Source organism: Lipophrys pholis, assembly GCF_963383615.2.
Source record: "Lipophrys pholis genome assembly, chromosome: 10".
Taxonomy (NCBI): domain Eukaryota; kingdom Metazoa; phylum Chordata; class Actinopteri; order Blenniiformes; family Blenniidae; genus Lipophrys; species Lipophrys pholis.
In genome coordinates this window covers 26,690,717-26,717,374 of record NC_137640.1, presented here as the reverse complement: position 1 = coordinate 26,717,374, position 26,658 = coordinate 26,690,717, and the positions used below count along the sequence as shown (strand labels likewise).

Here is a 26,658-nt window from a genome sequence, read left to right as displayed (position 1 = left end):
AAGAAGGATTTGCCGAAAGACTTCGTCTGATTGAGCGGTCAGTTCCTTCTATCTATGGAGACGACGAACAGAGCACTTCGGTAAGCTGTATATAACGCTAAAAAGTGTGATGATAAGACGTCCCTGTCATTGTTTTGTTAGCATTAGCAGTTGCACCGTCTTCATATGTTAGCGCTGTGTGCTCGTTTTAGATTATAATGTAACTTCTGTGTTAAATAGTCGTTGTAATACAGGCAGTATTGTAGTAGTGGGCATGGATGGAGAAGTTAGTGTAAATATAGTAACACACCATTGCGTTACATCCATATGAAGACGTTGTTCTTCAGGTGCATCATCGTCATTTTCATCTCGCTCCGCCGGGTCCGACTCTGGCTCCAACATGTATGGCTGGATGGACAAATCTTCCGTTGTTGACATTTTGTAAATAATGTGTGAATATAAAGTTTCTGCGCCGCTAGATAATTGTATCTGTTCTATCAAACTACAAAGATGGCCGAACAGGGTGACGTTGAACCGAGTGTGACCTCTGCAACCTGGAGAGGAGGAGGGGTATGAAGTGTGTCATTTGCATTTGAAGAGACCGCCCCAAAACGAGTTGCTCTCAGAAGCGCATCAGAAAAGGGGTTGAAAAGGGGCCTGTGGAGCTCTAATAATGAGGAATTCAGACCCAAGCATTGCAGTTTCGCGTTGTATAGACCACAACTGTATGATTTATATGTAAAAAGGAAGGATTTAAAAGCATGATATGTCTCCTTTAATAAAAGACTGCATCAAATGTCACGTTTTTTTCAAACTGCAGCACAGGCGAAGAAAGAAGTGTTTATGATGTTGCACAGTTATAAAATGTACATGTGTATCACAGCCCTGATGTAAGGTTTAAGCTGATTGGAGACACAAAATAAGTGGGTTGTGCTATTTTTAAGACATTAAACACATGGATCCCTGTATATCGAAAAGTTCCATGTTGTGTTTATTTCTAACTGCAAGCTTTGATATGTTTTTCTCTTTTTACCGTTTGGTACCTCTTACCTTGTGCCGGTAAATCCTCCATTATTACAGAATACAGAGGAGCAGAGTCAAGTTCGATGGATGTGTTGAAGGGAAAAAGGCAACTGAGAACTGACGCTTTCTTTAGAGGTTGCAGATTTAAAATGAGGACTAGAATAACAGAATAACACTGGGACGTGGGGTCTCCAGTTTGATACCCAAGAGGAGCAACATTATTAACTCTGCTTGCCAGTTTTATATCCGCACTATTTTGCTGGAAATACACATCCAATACACACCCAAAAACAAACAAACACTGGAGGCATTGTAAAGAGATGAGAAACTAAATCAGAGAATAATTTGTCACTCGAAGTTCATCCAAAGTTACGCTTTAGGTTCACAGGTTCTCATTGTTCTTATATTGTAATGGTTTTTTTTTTTTTCTTCAGAATTTCTAAAGCTAATTAGCTTTTCTTTCTTTTTCTTTAGCACGGTACACAGTCTCCTATTGCTGCATGGTACCTCAATAAAGAGCCTGAATGAGATAAAAAAACGCACGCACGCACGCACGCACGCACGCACGCACGCACGCACGCACGCACGCACGCACGCACGCACGCACGCACGCACGCACGCACGCACGCACACACGCACACACGCACACACACACACACACACACACACACACACACACACACACACACACACACACACACACACACACACACACACACACACAGCTTCACTGTCTTAGAGGGCGGGCAAAATAAAAAATGCTTTGTGAGATTTATTTTTCATCCCTGTTTTATCACCCTGTAAGTTGATACTTGCTGCTTATGAAGCAATAAAAGCTTGAGGTTTTATTTAACGGCCCTCATGCTCACAAGGATCCTTGAGAAGTGCTCAAGCTGCATAAACAAGATTTGGTTTTGAGGATGACACGTGAGCTCAGGCTGCTTTGGAGAACAGGGCTACAACACTGAACTCCCACGAGTGGCTGGGATGAGGGTTTTTAGGACCCGTTTACACGACAACGTTTCATGCGACAACACCTAATCTGTTTAAAAAAGAATAAAATAAAGTGTTGCGTTTACACACAGCAGTGGACACAAGGTTCCACATCGATTCATCGATTCATTTATTAATGATACAATTACATCGATGCACAATGACAACATCGATTCATATCGTCATCTTTAAGATACGCCTTTATTTTGAAATTCACGTAGCACGTCTGTACGACGGTGTCACCATTTCCTGCGCACTCTCGCCGCCTTCACACAACGTGCACGGCAGCATCATGGCAACCGGAAACACGGCTCAACAGACAAAACTCACGCCATATGCAAACAGTGTCAGTGCGAGTTGAAATACTCAGGAAACACAACGAACTCGGCCGAGCACCTACAGAAGAAGAACGGGCTCGACCCGCATGCTAGCTCCGCCGTAACCGTGTCTGATGTCACGCCAGCTTTGACCAGTTTCTTTCTAAAACCTTTAAAAGAGCGATGAGTATCACAGGAGCCATTTCATATTTCATTTGTAAAGGTATGAGACCTTACAGTGTGTTATTGTTACACCCCTACTGTTTACACTTGTTTATTTAATGCCTGATACCTGAAAGACCGTAGAAATAAAATAGTCAAATCATATTTCAGTTGTTTTTTGTGAGTTGATATGAATGTAAATGATTGTGTGAGACGGGCATATGATATCCCATCATATCGATCGCAGGCTTGTGAATGGAATCGAAATCGTACCGTGACAGACTTTGTGACATCGGCAAACATCGAATCGTGTTCCAAACATATCGACATCGTATCGTATCATGATGCAGCTGGTGATTTACACCGCTAGTTGTTAGAATAACGGGCCACGGGAGGGCGCTGTCGCTTGTTTTTGTAATGAAACCACACAGAGAACAATCTGTTTTAAATGCGAACAAAACTGAGAGAACCCGACATTCATGTGGACTGATGCTGAGTCGGACGCTATCAGGGGTGAGTTTTAAATATTAAACTACTGATATGGACTATAAACTAGAATATGAACCGCGAGTCATACCATTATGGGGGCCGCCATGTTTGTTTACTGGCGCATGAGCAGAAGGAACTATTTACCACGGGGGAGATGCACAGTAACAGCGCTCATCTTGGGAGCCGGTATAAAAAAGTTGCGAATGCAGTGGATACGAATGCCGATGTCATGTAAACACCCCCCCCCCCAAAAACTGAAGAAAGTTTTGTGGATACACTCATTTTGGTTGTTGTGTAAAGGGGGCCTCAGACACACTTGCTAAACTGCTCAAACTGCTTTTGAATTTAATTCCCTGAAATATTTTCCCTTGTTTCTTAACAAGTGGCTTGAGTATCTTTCTTTAATCTATTTAGGGAGACGCCTCACTATCCAAACAAGGGGGAGAAGCAGGGAAACAGAGGAATACAGAGATGGCGTTGACCACGAGAAGAAATCATTACCGCAGCAGCACCTACCTGATACGTGTTGTCAAAACTGTCATACATGAACCGTGTGATCAGAGACGTCTTTCCAACTGCAAGACAAAAAGAAAGAAGAAGGCACAGAAGATTAAATGACTGGTGAGACACTGCTGCATCCTCCTCCTGCATTCAGAGCACCAATAAACCCAGCAGTGTGAGCGTGTGCTGCTGATTTCCTGCTTCCTGCGGTGGCTGTCACTGCTGTCCAGGGAGCTCATTAGTGTGTGTGGGGGTGACCAATAGGTCAGCGGGGGCAGTAGGTCCACATGTAATTACAGTGCTGCTGCTGGAGCTGGTACCAGCAGTATGTGTGTCCTGCTATACGTAATAAACAGACAGATCATACAGTGGAAAGAAAGAGTTTGTAGTTTCCGTAATTATTTACACAAAAAATGTGATTTGAATGACACAAGTATACACACAAGTAAAAAAAGTATACCACCAGACTTGAGGTCATTCTAATCCAGGTTTTGGCTCTGACTGTGCACTGTACGTTTATTTCAATCTGTAAGGTCATTGTCCAACTTCGACTGTGCTTCAGCTATGATGAAAATAAACCAATATTAACCTGCAGGAAGCCCTCATGAATTTGGGAATTGATTATCCCCGTGATAATCAAACTGCCCAGGCATTGAGGCGAAAAATTGTCGCCAGTCAAAGCATTATCCAAGTGAGCTTCGGCAAATGACACCTATCCAGTGATATTTTGTTGTTTGAAAGCAGTTGGCTTCCCCCAGGCTGTCCTACCATTCTTTAAGTCTTTTGCCGTTACTGAAGGGGACGTTTCCACTGCACTGCACATCCCACTTCTAGAGAGTAGCCACAGAACTGAATCGTCTCTATTTGAAGATTTTTTTTAAAGCAAAAGATGCGTCTGTATAATCGATGAGGTTCAACACTTTGGTCCAATCTGGTTTCACCCGACATTTGCCAACTATCGACTCCAATTAGAGTTTCTGTTGGTTTTTTTTAGAAGTTCTCTTACTTTACTCACCAGTCTCAGTGATATTTAGTAAATATGTTTAGGCCAGGTTGTGATTAAAAAAATTCAGTTTTCTCTGATTTGAGACAGAAAGCTCATCTTGGGCTTAAATTGAAGTCCATTAATTTAGGGGGGGCTTATTTCTATTTATACAATTGGGACAGTGACTTGTTAAATAAAGTGCTTGAAAATAAAAAAAATTGGATGAGAACTTGTCGGGCCAGGGTGATATTTTAAAATAGAAAGCCAGCAAGCCCCCAACTCTTATGACACTTTGTATGATATTCCAATGCAAAATGTCACACTTATATGGCAATCTGTGCAGCTGCACTACCTTACTATTTGCATTTACATACTTTCACCATAAACATTTCCCTAAAAGAAAGTTTTCTGTGGTGGGTATCAACTTGTGATGGCCCAAGGTATAGGCTAAGTGAAAATAACAGTGAAAAAGACGAGGTAGGAAAAACCATCCTGAGGTGTGGACCTGGCTCCCAGCCTAGTTTAATGATAACATCAAATGTTATAGTTGTTTTGGTGGTGTTATGTTAGGTACTGTGTGTACCCTGCTTTTGTACTCTGTTGATTAAATTGTTCATACCCTCGCTACCTTACACCAGAATTGCAAGACGGTCAGTATTTTATCAACATACGTGGTCTTATTTCACGGTCACGCAGCCGTCCACCTCCCTGTGGCAGTGACTGCACAACATTTGTGTTGCGACGGTTTTTTGGAATTTGTGTATTGGTGTTTGCTTTCTGGGGACCCTTTATGGTGAATGTTATGAATTAAGTTGAATCTGCTTAAATTCAGTATATTCCGTGTGGGGACAAAGCTCCCTGCTGATAAAACCATCTCAGTGGCGGTAGCAGCAATGTGGACGGCGGTCTTGTCAAAACCGAGAGACTGAAATTTGCAGCTGCCACGAGGGAGTACCATAAATATTGCAGAAGCAGCTGGAGAAACAACAAGTGTGGAGAGAGTCAAGGCTAAAAGCTGGCCCTGACAGATTGGCCGTATGCTTATCTACAGGAAAAACACAATTGATATGATTGGCACTATTGTTGTCCACTCCACATGTTTGCAGCTTTCTGTATGGCTCGGTAGCATTTCTCCTAGTCTTTAACACAAATCAAAGCGGGTTCAGGGACAAAGAGGGACATTTTAAGGAGTTTTGTTTTCACCATCACTCTATACATGTCTATTGTCCATGACAAGCTTTACATATAAAAGCCTTATGCATTTATTCAAGCCTTAAGTCTAATGCTTTGATTGGTAGGAAAATTCTACTTATTCAATAGTTATGTGACTGACAACTGAATGGAAACCAGCTGTGTCATTTCATACCATTTCAATCCATCATTTCAGATGCACAGACACTTTATGCCAGAATGAATCACCTAAGAAACAGTAGGTTGTTTATACGCGATTGTCTTTTTGATGAATGGTGTACATGGTTAACAAATTCAGTTTTTCTTGGGCAGGTTCAAAAGTTATGGGGACCGGAGGAAAGAAAACACAACGCAGCAGGAATCAAACACAACCTCCTCATGTCTTCAGACAGCTTGGAAAGAGCAGCTATATTATATCCTCGATAGCCTGATGGAACGGATCCAGAGCAACTTCAGTTCAGTCCCATCAGACACCGACCACATTTTGTGTGTTGCCGACAGCCACATCGTGATCATCTTGTAGAATCTTGACGAGTGGACCCCAGCCACTCATCTACACACACCCCCACATGCAACATTCACAAGGAGAAACCAGACTGTAACGGAATACCCCGATCCTGCAGCCTGAGGCTCACTCAGCAAATATAATCTGTTTACGGCTCATAGTTTATCACATGGACAGCCAGTTGTTTACAGAGGCTGTTTTTAATCAGGGAGACTAATTACATGTGTCTTTGCTCTTGCCTGGCTACCATATCTCCCAGGCAGGATAGGATACTGCAGTTACTGATCATGGCTAATAATCGCATGCTAATTTATAAATACATGATCTACCTTACTCAGCTCTGGAGCTGTCCTACTTCAGTGGAATACCCACTAACCCCACTACCAGTGCAATCCCATCACTACAAGTCCATTCTTGTGTGCACTGAGCTCTCATAAAGTACAACTGAGATTTTATAGAGCTGGTGTGGTTTGCCAAACAACCTTTCCACTGTCAAAATACTAAAGCATAGCTACCTTAAGTACCTAGTAGCATTTGTTGAGCCATGGGTCATGAACATTTTTGAAAATAAAAGCTAATTCAAAGGTAGCACCCATCCATGTTCTAGACCACTTTATTAACTGGATAAATCCCAGACAGTCACACAAACTCACATTTACACCCATGGCCAAATGAGACAGACTACTTCATCTCAAACATCTGGTTTTGAACTATGGGAGAGAAAAAGTACCTTGAAAACTCATGTGTATGAAGACAAACTCTACACATAAAGGACAAGAAGCAAAAACTCTCACGCCATATTCTAGCTGTGACGACGCTGAGTTACAATCTGATACCACTTCATATTGCGATACTGTGAGCAAGGCGATGTATTTGGATTTATTTCTTCCCCAGGCAGCAGTGGGACCAGTAATGTGTGAGGGAGACTGTGGGAGTAACAGGCAGTCCACAAACATTCAACAACAAACAAAAGACGTTTTGTGCCACTCAAACAATTCAGGCAGCTTTTATCAAGGAAAAATTAAGATGCTCACGACTCCTCAACTGCCATTAGCACACTTGGCTGATAAGCCCTCCATGGCTAAAACATAAAACAGCGATGGAGCATAGCCCAAGCATGAATTGAAAATCCATCCAGCCTTTTTTTGGCACTGAGACACTATTAAAAACCATAACACTGCATTAACTAAGTGTATTGATTTCTAACATCCCTAGCCGTTTTATCATTTATTGTTATTAATATGTCAAATTATACTTCGAGAGCTGCCATAATTGCAGATACTCATAAAAATAATAACAAATCAGATGTGCTAAGCTTCTATAAAGGAGACTTTGAGACACAGACCACTGATTGGTCAAAGGGAGTCGTCTCTGGAGTCATCATTGTTTCAGCATGTGACCATTACAAGACATCCCACACAACTGCAAAAGCCAGTGGAACAGGTGAAAACAAAATGCAAGAATCCCATTTAGAGTCAGTACATTTGAATAAGCTGCATCTTGTAACGACAGAGGAGCTGAGCCATATAAAGTGATAGATATAGATGGATAGAAGATTTACACAGTTTGAGAAAGATGAGCCCAACACTTTTTTTTCTTTTTAAATCATATAGAAATTGCAAAAAATTATACTATATTCATATATGTGAAAACTTGGTGCAGGTTCCAATCTTATTGAATATGCTTATACTGCCTCCATCACCAGTCAACACAAAGTTTGTTAATGCTGCTACGCTGATGAGACTCAGCTATATATAAAGAACAGCACTGAGTGTTCTGTTGCCTCCTCCTCAATACTAACAATAGCTTTCTACACCGTAACATCTGTAAAACTGAAGCTGATATTACAGGCACTCCAAACAAGACCCACTCACCTCTCATTACCAGCGTCTCCTTCTTTTGCCACTTACTTTCCCTCTCTGCAACTGTCAAATTCTTCAAAGTTAAATTAGACATACTATGATGTCCACATCAGACACCTCTCCAACACCTCAGGAGCATCGCCACACTCTCCCTAACTGCTGCAGACAAACTCTGTCTCTGCCAGACTGGATTATTCTCCTCTACCTTTCATCAAAAATCACCACCAAGAGCCTCCAAAAACTTCAGCATGTTCAGAACAGTGCTGCTATCACCCTGATGAGAGTGAACATATCCCAACCATCCTCAACTCGCTGCAACGGCTCCCAGTCACTGCAAGAATTTAATATGTCTCCTTCTTCTGCATGTGTGCCCCTCAAAGTACTGAAGATCAGATTAGATTACCAGATAAATTAGTACTTTCCAAAACTGTGATTCATGAAGGCTATTCTAAAAGGTGCTTGAGAACACTGATGGTAAAAAAATATATATATTGTGAGCATATGAATTGCTCGCTAATATGAAGAGGTACGGTTGATACTTTTCCTACATTCACAGCGTGGTTTTGGCTCAGTATTCATAAGAGAACATCGGTCTGATCCTGCTTCGTGGCTGAGTCATCCTCTTCAACTACATGAGACAGCACTCTCTGTCACAGCGGAAAGCTGCAGGGACAAACAGCAGCATGTCCTGACTTCTTCCTCTCACACAAGTGGGCCCTGGGAAAGACTGCATCATGGACAAAATCCTCGAAAAGGGGAAGGTTCATCACAGCACAGTTAAATTCATCTAAGGAGGATACACTGTACATATACTGAATTGCATAACAGAGATCTATGTCCAAAACATGAAGTTAAAACGTAATCGCAGTCCAACCTACAGCACTGCCCTGGTTTCAATGAGCGTTATCTCATCTCTGGCCATCTCCGCCCACGACTTCAAGTCTGTTTCTGTGTCATTAGTTACTGATGGGTATGCTCCAGGCTACAATAACTTAGTGATTTTTCTGTTAGGCTAAAACAAAATGATCAGACGAGCAGATTTGTGTTTACAGTTTAAAATTAGCTCTGCATTTCTGATTACATCCTCCGAAAAAGCTTTTCATCTTCGTCTCAATTAAAACCAAGAACAACCTCAGCCATTACGATGGTACTGAAAGTATTTTGTAGCTTTAGTCGAGACAGAAAAAAACATAACTTGTCTTGGTTCAGGTCACAGCAAAAAGTTTGTGCACAGAAAAATGCTTATTTCAACATTTGAAATTCTATGAGGGATCACAACATGGAAGTAAAAGAAGTACGACACAAAGTTAAACTTTCTGGCGACAAAGTAGTCTATCAGGCTAACTAATACTCTGATGAGATGGAAGTGTTTAAAATGTCTTATACAGACATTTTAATGAGATTGTTTGCATATGGCCTAAATACCATCAAATTAAACCACCATCTGTCAAAAATGTGAAAATAAAAAGAACAACTGGTGAACTGATATGGAAACTAGAAAACACACAGCAATAGAGAGCAAAATCATTTGAAGTGCATGAGATGCATCTCAAAAGAATTAGAACTATTAGCTTGGATAGTTTCAGTATATATGTTGTGAGTGTAGAATTTACTGACTAAACAAATAGCTTTTCATCCATTGATCCACTTTAAACACAGATTCAAGGTCATGCGGGGCTGGAGGTAATACCAGCTGACAGTGGGCTCAGAGAAATTTGCAGAAACAATTCAAAAGTACAAAAAAACTAACAAAAAAACAAACAAAGATAATCTACAATTAAGTGGTAATGATCTCCAGTTCCACTGTCTAAAAACCATTATTGTGTTTTAGAAATCACAGCAAAGACCAGAGATGGTCAAGTGTACGGAGTCATGAATTAAAGCAGTGAATATAACAAAATGATCCAATTTTTTGTTTCAAATTAAAACAAATTTTTTTATGTAAAAACACACTCAGTAATACAGTAATGTGGGGTGATTTCAATTTATACGTGATTCAAATGACCATTACTTGTGCAACCAATAATTTATACATTTAAAAACAAACAAACAAACAAACAAACAAACCACATTCTGTACATATTTTATGAACATGAATCTGCAGTTAAAAAGTCTGGACGCTACACCAAATCCGCTCTCCATCCAGACCTGTTACAAAATCAGTCCTAATCTCCTTTCTGGGTCGTTAAAGATGAACAGTGTTTTAAATTTCTTGTTGGTTTTATTGTTGTTTTCATTCCACGTCTCCCACATCAGTCCCATCTTTTTCAGAACTGTGCAAAACAAACAGCGGAGTTTTTATCAAGTGGAATCACTGCTGCAACATTTACTGCTCGCACCCTGTTTGCTTGCTTGACAGATTTGCCCTCAGAGCTCAACCCGCCTATGCAAATGTCTCATCGTGACATTTGGGTTCGTCGATGGAGCTATTTCTCCAGCGTCTGGCATGTATTGTCTCACCATCACACTCTAATTGAACAGGATAAAGTGTACAAGTATCCACTTAGGCAAGCCACCGCCTGAATAGGAAGAGAAAACGGCCCACCTTCCACAGCGCCTTGTCCCACAACAGCAGCCTAATCCGGCTGAACTGCCACTGTGTGCTTCTCCCCAGCCAACCTGCTAATGAAGACCCAGAGGGCTCGTTTCAAAGAACGCCTCATTCAAGTCCCCGATCCAAAGAGGGGCCGGGAAATGAGTATGCTAATGTCCTCCTCTTGTGTTCCCCTTAATTAGTGCCTGTCTGTATTGTGGAGAGACGCAAAGTTTCTTGATACCGTCCGGATTAAAAACGTTGACTTTTAGGACACAAAGGAGATTTAATTTGACTTGCACTTGCTTACAAGCCTTCATTGCAGCGTTTCGAAAAAGCTTTGAGACATTATTTTTGTGACAGTGCAAATCCTCACCGAGGTGTTCATAGTAGCAGCAGGGGTTACAGAGGATGTATTCATGAGGTTACATAAGCCCTATAAATCTTTAACACGGTTGGGCAGCATTGTGTGCGAACATCACGGCATCATCTTCTATTTGAAGCTGCAGTAAGATGAAGTACTCTTGATGACGCCGATATTGAAAGTGCCATCTGAGGTGACTGGTTCACATCTGTTTAAGACCCACGTGTTTGCCTTGTAGCTCCATATAAAACTTGGTAAGCATGAATTTTGAGTGTTATTCATTCTTTTTGAAAGTCATGACTATATTTAAAGAAATTTGAACAAGTAAGGTACATCTTTTTGAGCTTCAGCATCTTAAATAAACACTGGAGCTCAGGGCACCAACCAAGTTACTCAGTTCCTTGCAGCGATATCACAAAGAGGCACAATCACATGCTCACATTTACCAATGGGACAAAACTTTGGATCGTGGGAGACTTTCTAGAGTACATGGAGATAAATCACACAGACCCAAGAAATCCAAAATCTGAACCTTGGTCTTCTTGTTGTGAAGCAAAAGTTCAAACCACTAGACTCTATCTATTGATAACCGTCACAATTCTGTGTTTCCCCGACCATGATATTACGGTAACTCACCACCTCCAACCACAACATTATACAGGTGCAAGTAGCAGCCAGAGAGGAGAGCTCTCCTGCTCATAGCGCAAATAGTGAAACACAGCAAAAGTGCTGCACTCCCTGCCTCTGGCCAGCAACATAAGTCCAGTTTCCACCGGCTGTCAGAAAGAAAATACTCCTGCTGAAAGCAAACAGTGTGCCTTAATCACAAAGATGTTGACTTTAATTGGAGTTCAACAGAAACTCAAATGACAAGATTGTGGTTCGTCGTGACATTAGTAATGAGCGATGATGGCTGGATGTCTCTGAACCATCTCATTTTGAGGTGCATAAACTGGACAGACTTCAGAGAGAATAAAGCTGCCTGCGTCAACAAAAGCAAGGCTTTCTTCTCTGGACCACTGGTTCCAGGTGAGGCTAATCAACTGGCAACAAAACATGATTTATTATATTCATGCTCTGACAGCAGGAGATCCATATTGGGAACAAAAGACTGGAAAAGTGGTTGGCAGAAATGAAAAACAAGTGGAAGTCCATTTCATAACTAGTAAGGTTAGGTGGCAGCAGGTCAGTAACATGAATGGGTATAAAAAATAAAAGCATTTCAGAGAGGCACAGCTTCTCAATCTGTGACAAGATCAAGAAAATATTCCAAAAGTCACAGGGAACTTAATCAAAAATCAAAAGCTGGTCTTCAAAACCAGCATCATTCTCAACTGGATATCATTGAATGAATTCAAGGACACTTTCAGAAACAACAGCCTGAGAATACATGTCACCACACAATTCAAGTTAAAGCTGCTCAGAAATTAGTTATATGTGAACACATGTGATCCAGAAACGATGAAGCCTTCTCTGGGCCAAAGTTCATTTTAAATGGTTTGATTCAAAATAGAAAACTGTTCTCCGATCAAATGAATCAAACCTTCCTTGGAAACCAGAAAGCTGGGAAGATTCCACGTCTGTAAAAGAACCATCAATGCTAAAAAACTAAAATGCATTGAGGCTTTGAAGCAACAAATCATTCACTCATTCACATGCCTTTCAGAGAACAACTTGCATCATAAAGCAAGACGATGCTAAAGCTAATACTGCATCCCTCACAAAGGATTTCACTGTAGAAAAGACCAGGTGTCTGAAGTCCTAAAACCCGGCATCAGACAGGAATCAGACGATATTCCTCAGACAAAACTCTCCTTTACAGAATTATAGATTGATGTTTGAGGAGGACGGGATGCTGAACAATGTCAAACACGACCCGGTCCAAACATTTCTGAGATGTGTTCCTGCTATCAAATGTGAATTTGTAAAATGTGTTCATTTAAATATCTGATATGTTGCTTATGGTCTATTAAAATATTGCATTAAAATGTATTTTGAAAAGTGTACTTTATTTTTATTTTTTTACTTGGGTACATCACTTGGTGTGTGTGTGTGTGTGTGTGTGTGTGTGTGTGTGTGTGTGTGTGTGTGTGTGTGTGTGTGTGTGTGTGTGTGTGTGTGTGTGTGTGTGTGTGTGTGTGTGTGTGTGTGAGAATTCACCTGGGTAACATCAGCAGAAAGCAAGTGGACAATATTAAGACGGGTGGTCAGAATATATAGCATCATTAAATGATTATCAGTGAAGTTTCAATGTATTAACAGCAAGGAACTGTTGGAGCTGCTGGAGGCAGGACTGGTTCAAACCACTTTACATACAGTTTATAGCCACACACAGGGAGCTAACAGCCACCTCATACTTGTCTCAATAAACATGGATCAGGGCTTCCAGCATAGCAGATTTACAGTTGCAGCCTTGGTTTTAATGAACCCGAGCCTCCGCATACTGTGTTGCTTCAAAGACTTTGCAGAGTGACTTCACAACATGAGCGCCAATTAGCGGAGAGAGAGAGACGCAGCACCTGCTGACACAACCTGCAATTCCACCACCGCAACACTGCAGAGCGCAGTAAGCACACAGTTCATCAAGGCCTCTCTTATGAGCCCAAAGTGATTTTTTACAGCACCTTAAAGGTTCTGCACAGCGGGGCTCGCATTAGGGCCATCCTCCCTGCCCCTCACAACCTTCCTCATGACATTTGTGAACTATGCACACTCAAAATGACTTTAAGAAGTGATCTCATGCCTACAACTGAACAATCATTGGCAAGGAAATGCAATTGGGGGGAACAAACCTGCTCAGATGAAATCATTAAGTCCCTTTTACGATACACAGACCTGTGCTCAACGGATAAGACTCAAGTGGCAACCTGTCCAGGGTGTACCCTGCCTTCCCCTCATAGTCAGCTGGGATTGGCAATCCATGGATGGATGGATTGATGGATTGATGGATGGATTGATGGATGGATGGATGGATGGAGCTCAAATTGAAGTCTGTTGAGGATGAAAGTCACCTACCTTCACGATGACTGGGGTATTATTTTTGTCAAAACTTCAAAATGTGTTCGGAATGGTAATTTTTTTCTTCTGGTAAGCGCTTTACACTAATCCATAGTTACTCAAATGGCTTTACACCCATAAAAAATGCTGTACAACGCTTAAAAACTAGAAATGCATACAAACAGAAGGACATAAAAATACATGGAAATACAAAGAGAATTTATAAATCTTGACAAATACATATAAGAAAAGTACTACATGTTAAAGGCCAATCTAAATGTATTGAAGAAATGCATGAAAAGAGCTGAGTCAGAAGTAGTAAGCTATCTGGGGGTTTAGTAGCAACAACAATGAATGCATAATGACCTTTAAGTTTATATCCCGATTTTTAAGAAGGCGACTATGGCTGAATCTATGAATTCACACTTTTAACTAAAGAATTCTGCTCTTGATCTAAACCAGAGGCTTTCAAAGTGTGGGACTGAGGGACGGGCAGAAAACTACAGGAGGGTGCAGCAGCAGCAAAAATCTGGGAGTGGAGGGCCTCATCCTCCCAAACCCTGAACACCCCCGATCTACTTCATACGATGATAAACCTCTAACTCCCCTTCCGTGCTCCATAAGGCTGAATAATGCACTAAGTTGTCCATTTCGCCCTGAAGCCGTGTGTCACACAGTCAGGTAAAACCACTGCTGGTCACTCGGCGGCTGGCATTATAGAATACCCTCCAGGGGCTTGGCAGCCAATCAGAGCATGGCAGTGCTTTCTGCATGGGCCCAGCTTCCACCCAAGGCCAGGGATAAAAATAAAACCATGCCTGTCATTCTTTGCACGACAGCGAGTTGAGAGCGCGGCTCGCTGGAGAGAGGCAGATATCTAATATTTATCAATGGAAGAAGAAACAGAGAAAAGTAAGTAGTTATTTATGATTGTCCTCACCAGCAAGGGAGAAAGTGCCTGAAAGTCCTTAAGAAGATGAGGACCAATGGGGATGGGTATTGAGTCTTCCATCTGTGAATTTGTTTATTCACAGTCCCAGCAACTGGCAAACAGGAGAATACCAACAAATTGCACATGTATAAACAAAGAAAATGGAACCACCTACATCTCAGCTCTGGAAAACAGCTGCAAAGTCACGCAGTGCAGCTTCAAATAAGATGTAGAAACCGCATAAGTTCAGATAAAAAAAACTAGTTCTAAAGTCCTAATTAGATCTTGGTGTTTTAATCTCAGCAGGATCAGCTGAGATGCTCCAAACAAAAATCTTAAATTAGCACTAGGCTTTTAAAAATGCTGGTCCCATGTAAACAACAGGCGAAACACATCTGATATAATTCCATATGAATAAAGAAAGCTTTGGGTACCGACAACATGAAGGTCGTGTCCATAAAATAACATGTCAAACAAATGCAGATCAGAAATGCCTGTGTCAAATTAAGGTTTGTGCTAAATAAACATCGGACTCAAAGAAGTTTAGACTTTTCAAAAACACACTAACTAAACACCAGCTTCAAATAAATGCTTATTGTGAACACACACTGAACCTATATAAACACTCGTCAAAACTCTGTCTGACACAATAAACATTGAACTCAAATGAACACCTGTCTGAAATAAATACTGGTTTCAAATAATGTAATATTTTATTCATTTACGAAAATAATTTTCTAATAAATGCCGACCTCAAATCACACAGTCTCAAATAAAAGGAAAGTCTTAAACAAAAGCCCGTCTCAATCAACTGCCAAAACAAGAGTTTTTCAGTTCTTTCAATGTTTGTCAGGGGGAAAAAGGATTCTCATTCCTCAAGGACAATCACAGCAAACGGAAACAGCAACTGGTTTGGGTTTTCATTTTGAAAGGATTTGCCATCTTTTAAGGACATTCAAAAACAATCCCTGAAACTCATTAGAAGCTTTTCCAAAAGTCCACTGGAAATAGTAAAAATCCTGTTGTGTACTTTCTATTGAAAACATCACATTAAACAATAATCCAAAGAAGAGAATTTGAGTGAGATGTATGGATTGTTTGATGACACTGCATTTTAATAAAAAGAGAATTGTTCCTAATGTAAGCCAAGACGATACCAAGACTTGACAAACACGGCCCAACTGTCGAGTTCGAGAAGAAACCCCCAGTGGGAGTAAAATTCAATAACTTTCTTTTTACGATTCACAAAATCCCGAGAGCGAGCCATGGGGAGTTTAAGCCGTCGAACTAAACTGCCCCACAGCAAACTGTAGGAGCAAGCGTCATCAAAACCTCAGTCACAGATCTGATCAGAATAAGAAGCAGGTTAGAGCTGTGCAAGTGGGTTAATATATATGAGCTGCTTTGTTTTTCTTCTGGGACGACACTTGGTCATTGATGCCATTTTGTTTTGCTTATTTAATGAGCCGTCTCTTCAAGAATTCAGTGCAGTAAATAATTAATCCGCAAGACAAATGCATAATGTGCCGGCATGGATAGAGACTTGCAGAGTTAGGTGGTGTTTTCAGTCTTCACTTCAGGAAGCACACTGGATGGGTTTGATTAGGCCGATTACTCCTTTTGTCTGCGTACAAATGAGCTTTTTATTAACCGTTTCCCCACGGTTTGAACGAAGCAGAGACAACCCCGAGACTCTTTCTGATTGTAGGAGCTCACTATCAAACAAATTGTTCAAGATTACATATAATTTTAACCAAATCTTTTAATTAAATCTTTTCAAGGTTATACTAGTTGATAAAACCAGTATATTTCACAGGTGTACAAACATCAGTTATGTCTTACAGAACCCAGTCTTGGAAAGTGTCTTTGGTTTAAATTTTGAAATATTTACAAACCTTCTCAACATATGGGCTTCTTTCAGCGTTTTTTTTTTTTTTTATGACAATACAGTACAAATGAGTACAAATATTCCAAAAAGTTTGGCAAAGCTGTTATCTTCAATATCCATAGCAGGAGCATTGTCAGGTGTTATTCTTCATTTCTTTCATGATACATTTCTTTCATAAATATAGTAAATATGGTATTTTATCAGAGTTGGTTTCAAATATATTAGAAAGTTAATTTGTTAATGTCAAACTGACTTCATTCATTTAGAATTACATTTTTTGTATGGATATCTGATTAGTCTGAATGGAGAGTAATTAAATGGAAGAATGTGTGTTTTGGGTCGACAATTAGAAAATATAACCTCAATTCGGCCCTTAAGTCTCCCGTGGTTTAGAAAAACCTCTGGTTGCTCAAGAAAGAGTATTAAATAATGAGAGGATAAGCCAAATGATACGCTCCTCACCACCAAGCAGACAGTAAAATAATTTTTAAAAAAAACTTCTTTTTTTTAGCAATTCTTTTAAGAGTAGTAAACACAACACAACACTGAGACCCCAGCTGAGATATTGGTGGTGCAGCCATGAAAGTTCGCTCCCTCGTTGCTATCAAACTAGCCTCAAACTGTCAGGGTGAGTTGGAAAACACATGAATAATGCAACAGCTAAAGGAGAAGGTGGTTTTTTTTTGGGACATTTCACTGTTTTTCGCACCACGATGTTACATTAAAATTGGCTTAATGTTAAGTCATTTTCAGCCATAATCGTTTAGACATTTGGAGTTTAAATTTAAAGGTAATTATTTCACTATTTTACCAGTCAGGCCCACTCAATATGAACTCCTGAAGTGTGTGTGTTTGACACCCCTGTCCTATACGCTCTTGCAGCCCTTCGCTCGGTCTTAAAACTTTTACTAAAGAAAGTATCTTGTGATCTATGTTTAGACATCTGATTGGTCAAAAAATGATTTACCCAAACCTAATTAGGTTCTTGTGGAGTCCACTCAAATATGAGAGAGGCAATGATGTCACCTCCTTAAAGTCACTATACCCATGATCATTATTAACTGGACTGCCAGCATCAAGGGGGCAGTTTTAAAAAGTATTCTCGCAACGTTTTCAGTAACTCCAGTTACTAAGGTGCATGCACCAGTGGAGAAGCTTACTGGTGATTAAAACTGTGATTAAGTCCTCAACATGTTACAAACTGAAACGGATTTGAGTTTTTAGCAATGCAGATCAGACGAGACAAACCACTTAGTGGAGACATTTTACTAATTGGACGGGGGAAAAAACAGGAAGCGATCAATCAGTCTTTGGGGGTCAAGAGGCTTTGAGTGAACCGAGCACATCCAGCAGGCGGCTCGTCCTCAATCCCACTTAAACAGGCGAGCAGCAACAGCGTTAGTGTACTTGTAAACTGAGGGTCGTTGGCTGAATTCCCAAATGGATTAACAACACAGAATTTAGAACAGATAGACCAACATATCCATGTATTAACTGCAAAGTTTAAAACTTTTAGAGACTTTTAGGGTCGTATTTCTGGTAATCTGTGTAAATAGAAACCATTTCACAGCAGCTCAGTCATAATTGCAGCCGCCTTTGTTGTCATCCGAGCTGAAAGAGGCAATCTTTTCATTCCATTGGAAAATAAAACATTCCTGGTTAAGTCCAAGTTGTGTCATTTACAGTTTGACAGGGGGAAAAGTAACCAATAGATTTAAAGCTGTGATCTAACTTAAAGTGGAAGCTTAATTAACTCCGGTCAATCACTGAAGAACAGATACGTGGCAGCTTCTCGACGAAATAACTTCTTTAAACTTAAAAGCTGAGAGTTGTTTGTGGAGGACCATGGTTTGTCAATGTGTTTTCCTGAAAAAAGAAAAAAACTCACAACAACTGAGGTAAATGTAAATCACCCTAAAATATATGCAGCAATAACTTTGCTGACCTCAATTTGTTTGCCTCAAGCGCAAAGCTGGAGTCAGCATTTCTCTGTACCTAATACTTCAGTTCATGATCAGACAGCTTCTAATCATTCACTAATGCCTATTAGCGGCGACTGTATTCTGCGTTAGTTATATTTGCAAACATAAGCAATTAGCTCAAACAAATATGAAGACTGGGGAGCTCAAGACTATCATTACAAACCCTAAAGACTTACCTGACATATCCAAAGATTTTAAGAAACTTCATAGCAGATTTCTATTTTTCACTCTGTATTCATTTCATCACTTCGTGTCTTTTCACTTACTAAAGTAAATCAGTTATACTGGAGCCGTAACGTAAATATATTTAGCGAGTTCCAGTCATTGCTTTGGTATTGGGAATCTGTTCAATATTGGTAGTTGTCCTTTTTCTTTTTTTCTCTCAAAGTGTGTCACATGGAGAAAAAGATGCATTATGAACTCTTAACAGGACACATCCATTTACCAATACCTCTGAATAATTTATGAACATGCTTTCAAACTCAACAAAGGCCGACTCTCGCGTGTCCGCATAAAGCACTCAGAAAACCATTCCAGCTCTTATGCAGTCTAATGAGGCATTTGACTCGACTAAAAGCAACAGCAGCAACACGCACAAACACATACAAGGTGAAAACACACCGACATGCCGGCCGAGGTGCCACGCCTTCTTTGGAGATATATATGACTCTTGTGGTGGTTGCGATTGCCCGGGGAAAGGAGACAGAAGTCATATGTCTACTGTTTGCAGCCGGGGGGCTTTAGAGGGACCAACATGACGTTTTAATGTTTAAATTAGATTTCATTCTCACAAGGTAGAGCTGCGGCTGGAGGCAGGAGAAATGAAAACAACCCACTCTCAAAGAAACAGGCCACTGCTTCCAGGTCCAGTCTTTTAAAATGCCGTATTACTTTCACTCACCATACGAGATAAAGTCGTGTTTTTCAGTGCCGTAGCACTAATCTCAAAGTAGCAGCTAGAGGAGATGACTAAATAAATTGATGACGCTAACTCATACAAGGCTTATGAGATGATCACACCATTGTGTTATAATAAAAAAACAATATGAGCCCATGATTCATCATCTCTGATGCAAGACATAATGAGGAGTGATTTTCACAGGGAAAAACAGATTAAAATAAGGGCTGAATGCCACTGTGATTAACCGTTTCAGAAACTTTGAGGATGTCAGACTGAAGTACAATTGCAGCAGTGACCACAGACGTCTTAAACTAACCTTTAGATGAGTCTTCAGAAGTCTATTCTTGCAAAATGTCTTCATTGCTGTTGATATGAGCGGTGGGAAAAACACCTAGTTTTGACTTGTTTATATAGTTTAAAAGCTCTTGGTTAATTATCAGGTGGTATAAATATCCCCACAGTAATCTCATAATGGTATTTCAACAAGATAGACAACAGACATTGGTTTTTATAGTCGATCCCTCTCATTGGGGATTGTTTTGGTTGAACATAAAGTTTAAGTAGTGGACAATCTGATCTAACAGCAAGAAAACCAATCTGCGCTGCGGGGTCACAGTAGAATTAAAGTCTATTACAATAATCACTTTACTTTGATGGAGTGACAGTGGGAAGCATCCAGGGGCAGAAAAGCCTGACGGGATTGGTGAAGAGACACGAGGGGAAACGCATCATGTGAATTGATTGAAGACTTTTCACTTAAACCCCCCGAGGGTCCATCAACAAATGTCATTCATTGCGGATAAGCTGTTCAAAAATACAGGAAATCTGGCACTTATCCAAAACGTTTTGTGTGCAGCGTCAGTGGGACTTTCGGTTAACAACATGAGCTTTGCTCTAAATACGAAAGAGGTGACCTGTTTTTGTTTCTGCTCTCACTTCAAGACATTTATTTCAGGTGTTTTTCTTTTCTGGTCTGCTCCGAACGAAATGAGGACAATAATAATTTTATCCCCACCCAAGATAAAAAAAATATCTCTATGAGGATAAAATAAAACTAGATTGCCATAGAGCATCTTTCTCGAACTAACTGGCCAAATAAACTGCCTATTTTAAAAAAAGAGAACCTAAAATAACTCTCAAGTGCAATTTTCAGCAATTTGTACAAAAATAATATGTTAGATGATTGAAATATGTAACATTTTATATTCATTCGAACAGAAAAATGTGTATAATATATAATGAGGATAACACCTTTATATATAGTCCCTTTTTGCTATTTAATTTTGTTAGGGTCAGTAACGTTTATGATATGCGTCTCCTCTTCCACACGACTCAGTAACAGTAAACTAACCACAGATTAAAGCTTTAATACCTCATTAGAACAGATGTTTTACAATTCAAATGCATATGAGGTCCAATTTCCTTTGCTGTCAACAGAAAAACAATGGCGGCATAAGAATGTTGTATGGTTTCACTCACATCAAACAATTTCATATGATGATAATATAATTGCACTTTATTGGCCCTCCAAGAAATCTAATCAATTTATCATTAATATCATTTTTGCTTAATTGATTTGTAAATACGCTCATTCAAACCAGGATCGAATGCCCCAGTTAATGAGTGTACGTGTAGCTCTGTAAGCAGGGTTTAATGAGGCAAGAGCACTGGGCAACGCAGTGTTAATAAGACAAATAAATGTACTGACATGATGACTTACAGAAGCTGCATAAAGCCGTTTCCTCACAGTGGAGAGAGACGGATTTCAAAACAGCCTCGGCAACAAAACAATTATGTCTTTGCGCTCTCGTGGCTAATAGAGGAAGGGCAACACGAGCGTCCCGCTGGAGTCTTCAAGCTCCATTACTTAACCCTGGCAAACGGCCAGAGTCACTAAATAGTGCTCCGACAACCCGGGCGGGTCAGACTGTCTCGACCTCGGCGTTCTGCTCGCTTGCACGACTACAAGCGTGCAAAGATATTTCCAGTCAGTTCTCATGTCGTTAAACATTACTCACATTTCTGATTACGTGTTCAAATGAGATCCAGGTTTGAATTAAAAAACAACATGCGGACAATGAGGTTTGACCTACGCTACAGGAACAATACAAAACTGCACCTGCAGGTCAGAAACACCAATTCGCCATCTTAATCCTCTGAAATGTCTTCGTGCAAGGGACGACAAGCATGTCTTCATGTATTTTTATGGCCCACTGAGAAAGAAACAAAACACATTTTTTCTTTGATATCTATAACTCTTTAATTGTATTATTCATGTACTGCTGCAATATAGTTCTTAAAAATGTATTCCTTGAAAACTCAAAAGCAAGTATAAACTCTTTTTAAAATTGCACGACTTCATATTTTCATAGTGTTTTTGCGGAGGTTTTATTCTATAATGGTGCATTAAATTTTCCACATTTTTTGTGTTCCATTCTACAATTCCTTGTGGGTTTCCATAGTTGCTGTTGCACTTTTATTTTTAAAGCATGGTTAAAGCTTGAATTTGTTGAATGATGAAGCCTCATTTACTTTTTATGGGGGGATTGTTCATATGCATTTTAGCTCTGAGGACCATCACAGCTATAAAGTTGCACTTTTGACAATATATCTGATGTCTGCAGTGATAAAGAGCATTGAGAAAAAATAAAAAATCGAATCGAAATTCAAATTGTTTTTTTTTTTTTAAATTCATATATATATATATATATATATTATTTTTATTTTTTATTTTTATTTTTTAGGCCAAATCGTCCAGTCCTACAACCAATGTTATAAATCTTAAAACTTAAGTTACAGTGGGTCTTAGAAGTGACAAATACCCAAACCAGAACCCAAAGTCTAGTTTAACAGGGAGGATTCTGTCCAAACTGAGTTATGGGCAAAGACTGAGAGATTTAATTTATTACATTCCTTCAAAAAAATCCCTACCTCCATTCTTATAAATACGGTTGAGCTTTTAGAAATTACCAACACCAGCCTTTATTGAATGACTGCATAATAAGGCGAACAAAATGAGGAAACATCCACGCAATCAAGGGGTTAATACTCTTTACAGGCAGTGTACTTTACAACCAAACTGTTGTTTTTTTAATGGTGAGAACACCTTCACTGCAGAATTGGCTGTCAAACAGGCACGATCATCCATGAATTTTATTTCTGCTTTGTTCTCCCACACATAAATTCACTGTCGCTTCAAACATGCTAATTGTTTTTTTAAAGGTCCCATATTATGCAAATTTTCCCTTTATGATAGCTTTCTAACAATAATATGTGTTCCCACAGCCTGTGTGTGAGGCCAAAGATGTGAAGAAAGTCTGTCATCTCTCTCACTTGTGCCACTTTTTAGAGAATGTGTGCTCATACAGGCCAATCAGAGATTTTCCCATCAATTGGGGAAAAGGCCCCTCCCTCTGGTAGTGGATACTCAGTTTGAACTTTTCACAGGTAGATGAGCTCTGCCCTCTAAAATTTTGAGCAGACGCCATTTTGTTCTCTTCTTCTGCACTACCGTAAAACAGACAAAGCTAATTAGCATTTTAAGATACAGACACAGAAACAGCCTGTTCTCAGTAGAGCTCACTGAAGGGGCTTTTAGGGGCCGTCCACACGAGAACGCCGGTTCACATCCACAAGAGGCGGTGTTTTAGAAGCCCAAAAACGTTTTGTTTTTTTTTCTGGGTTTTTTTTCTTTTTACACGAGTCCCAGAGTGGGGAAATTCTAAAACCCCGGCTCAGCTTTAAGGTGTGGATGGTAAAAGATGACGTAACCGCCTCTCGTCCCCACCGTGGTCCGTGATGTCATCTAATAAGCACAACGATGGCGGACTACAAGCTCCGGGTCGACTGTCGGAAGCTACTGACGCTAGCAGGAGGAGGAAGAGCAGGAGCATAGATCTATATAACTCAGAGTTCTATAGAAGTCTATGAGCAGGAGTCTACTTCAAAATTTCTATGTGCTCCATGGCCTCTTTTGCGTTTTTGGTGTAGTTGGTGAGTCACAGCGCCCCTAAAGGCCTGGCATATGTACTGCATGCCCTGAATCCTCGTGTTGAGCCATGTTCATAGCGACATGTGGACAGAATTTTTTTTGAGAACCCCGGGGAGAAAAAAGATTGTTTTAGCTTGTGTGGACGTGGGCCTTAGACTGGCTGAAATTCAGAAGCAAGAATAGATTGGGGAGAAATACAATTTCAATACAATGATGCTGGACCCCTGACATCTATGTGAAATTGTTGAAAAATGGTACGATATGAGATCTTTAAAATATTGCAGGGTTGTGAGGGATTTCTGATCTCGTTTTGAAGAAAAGCTGCGCACTTCCATTGGCAGTGAGCCAGCACTGAAACAACACTCAGACGTAACATTTGGACGCTAAAGGAAAAGAACTGCTGACTCAAACTCATCCACAACAAAAACAAAGGCAATGCTGTGCTCACTGTGTTTGAGATAAGGATTTGCTTTTGCTCCGAGGCTTAACGCTCTCCTCGCTACGAGAATGCGCTGGACAAAACACATCAGGTCTGTGGAAAAACAAACTACGGAAAAAGATTAAAAAAACAACGATGCTTCTCTGTTCATCAGAAGAAATGAAAATGATGGACTTCATAAAAGAAAGACACCATAGACACCTGGTTAAAAAGAGAAAGAAAAAAAAGCCCTAATGTTTCTAAGAATAGCCGTCCCTGAATCTGTGGACATGTAGAAGCATCACAGTGGCCCTGCATTGCTGCGTCTCTGCCACCTGTTCTTCTGGAAATGCCGTCTGCCTGTGATTCATTTCTTCACCCAGTGAGATAAATGAAACACTCCCTACTATGATAAACTGATGAAAAGTGATGAATGTTCAGCAAGCCTCCACTGCATAAATCCCAACATGAGTGTTTCCTTAATGCTTCGAGCATCTCAACGAGACTGCAGACTCCTACAGCAACACCTGGATGAAACAAAGAGGAGCTCTCACTTTTATAATAATCTATAATTCAGAACTGAAAGTGTTTTCTGTGTTTTATCAATGGGCTTCAAAAGAAACTAATTTGTCATCTGTTGACCATCACTGGGTACACCAAAGAAACATCATTTATACATCAAAATAACCAGCACATAAAAAGTGAATATATATATATATATATATATATATATATATATTCTATCTATCTTCTATCCCACTTATCCAGGTCACAAGGTGCTGGAGCCAATCCCAGCCTACTGTGGGCGAGGGCAAGATACACCCTGGACAGGTCGCCAGTCTGTCACTTTATATATATATATATATAAAAACAAACATGAAGCAAAATAGAACCTGAAGGAGGCAGGTCTTTTAAAACATACATGAGTTAACTGTCAAATCAATTTGGAATTCCAGGTTCTGAAGACCACTCAGCACAATTGAAATACTATTAATAGGTGCATGTACAAGTATTGGTATCGGCATCAGCTTTCGGCCAAAATCTTTGAAAAGTTGTGAGTGGTTCTTTGTGGGTTGTGCACACCAAGGCTGTGCTTTTTTTTCTCACAATTTTTTGTGGAATTTTCCATGGATATGTTTGGAGGGACATCAAACTCAACAGGGAATATTAAGTTGAGATTGCTTTTTGCAGACAACATTCTACTTTTAGCACAATCATATGAAATCCTGTCATTTTGGTTGAAAGTTTCTGTGGCCAAGTTTTAGGTGGTTTGAATTTCCATCAGTATATTCATGTCTGAATCTGTGGTTATGTAAAAAGATTGCCGGCTCCTTTCAAATGAGGGTAGTGAAGATGGGAGGATTATTAGCAGCAGCATTGCCTATTTACTAGTCGGTCTGTATTCCTTCCCTAACAAATAGCCACAATAAATACTGCAAAAAGATACAGCTGAAGGGAAATTACTTGCCATGGGGAGCCAAACGCATCCTTTGTGAACAGGAGTGCAGTCTCCTTGAGTGAAGAAATAATGTTGGAAGATCTCAAAGCATCAGGACTCCATGTTCTTTGAGAGGAGCTAATAACTGTGGATAACTGACTAGAGTGGTTACTGGGTTGGCCCACAACTCCTGGAGAATGTTATATATTTCAGTTGGCCATGAAATGGTTTGGGATACCCCGAGAATAGCTGGAAAAGGATGGACAGGGTTGCTTGGCTTCCCTGCTCTCCTTAGTGGCAACGCAGCAATTTGACTGACTGAGTAGGGAACATGAACTTATCGTTATCGTTATGGGAAAAGGAACTTTTAACTTGGAAAAACGTGTTTGGTCATGAAACATTTAATAGATTCTTTGTTAGCCAAAGCAATATTGAACTGAAAGAACTTTATGAAAAACATTTTGTGGAAAGTCAGAATGTTTATATAACAGTTCTGCTTATAGTCAATCTTCACGTCTCAGCAAATGTCTTACCTTCAGTAATGTCAATGCAAAAAAATCAATAAGCAAATAGTTTTTGCATTTATTATTGTCATTTGAAGTTGTTGTGTGGAAATTCACAGGGTGAAAGAAACTCTAAACAAATGTTCATATCAGGGCCCGTGAAGGTTACGGGACACCGCATTCTGACTACAGCAGCCCCATGACGAGAGCTCATGTGGGCCACAGGGTAAACAGTGATGAAGAGACCTGCTGAACTCAGTCAAGTGTCTCATCCCATGCCGGGTGAATGACAGCCTTCCTCCACAGCGGGGGATTTCATTCACAGAGCCGTTCTGTTTGAGCAACTGGGATCATGCTATAATGGGATTCTCTGAATCTCTCCTTGGAAAGAGTTTGCATTAAGCAAACCCCAATCTATTTCTAAGACACACAGTTCAGAGCAAAAAGCCTGGAAAAGCTCGCTTCGGTTGAATGATGCGAGACGCATTGAAGAATTCCTGGATCCCCGTTAAGATGTTCTTTAAAACAACAGGTTGAAGAAGTTACATGTGTCATACATGGGTTCACTCCCTCGCTGTTTCATTCCAACTCTTTGTTAAAGTGTGTGATCAGAATCTACCTTCAAAATATCTTCTCTTGCACGCTGGTGGGTAGAACTGAATCAGACAGCTTCCCTACATCACTGCATGCGCTGACAGACAGATT

At 40.1% G+C, this 26,658-nt stretch overlaps 1 protein-coding gene across 1 annotated transcript in view; it reads right to left on the bottom strand.

Annotated features, from left to right (window-relative positions):
- rab6ba (RAB6B, member RAS oncogene family a) overlaps nucleotides 1–26,658 on the bottom strand; it is a 75,659-nt gene that overhangs the window by 37,114 nt on the left and 11,887 nt on the right. Inside the window, exon 2 of the mRNA XM_080473792.1 lies at nucleotides 3,480–3,538. Coding sequence (XP_080329918.1) covers nucleotides 3,480–3,538 — 59 coding nt within the window. The remainder of the gene's footprint in view (nucleotides 1–3,479; nucleotides 3,539–26,658) is intronic.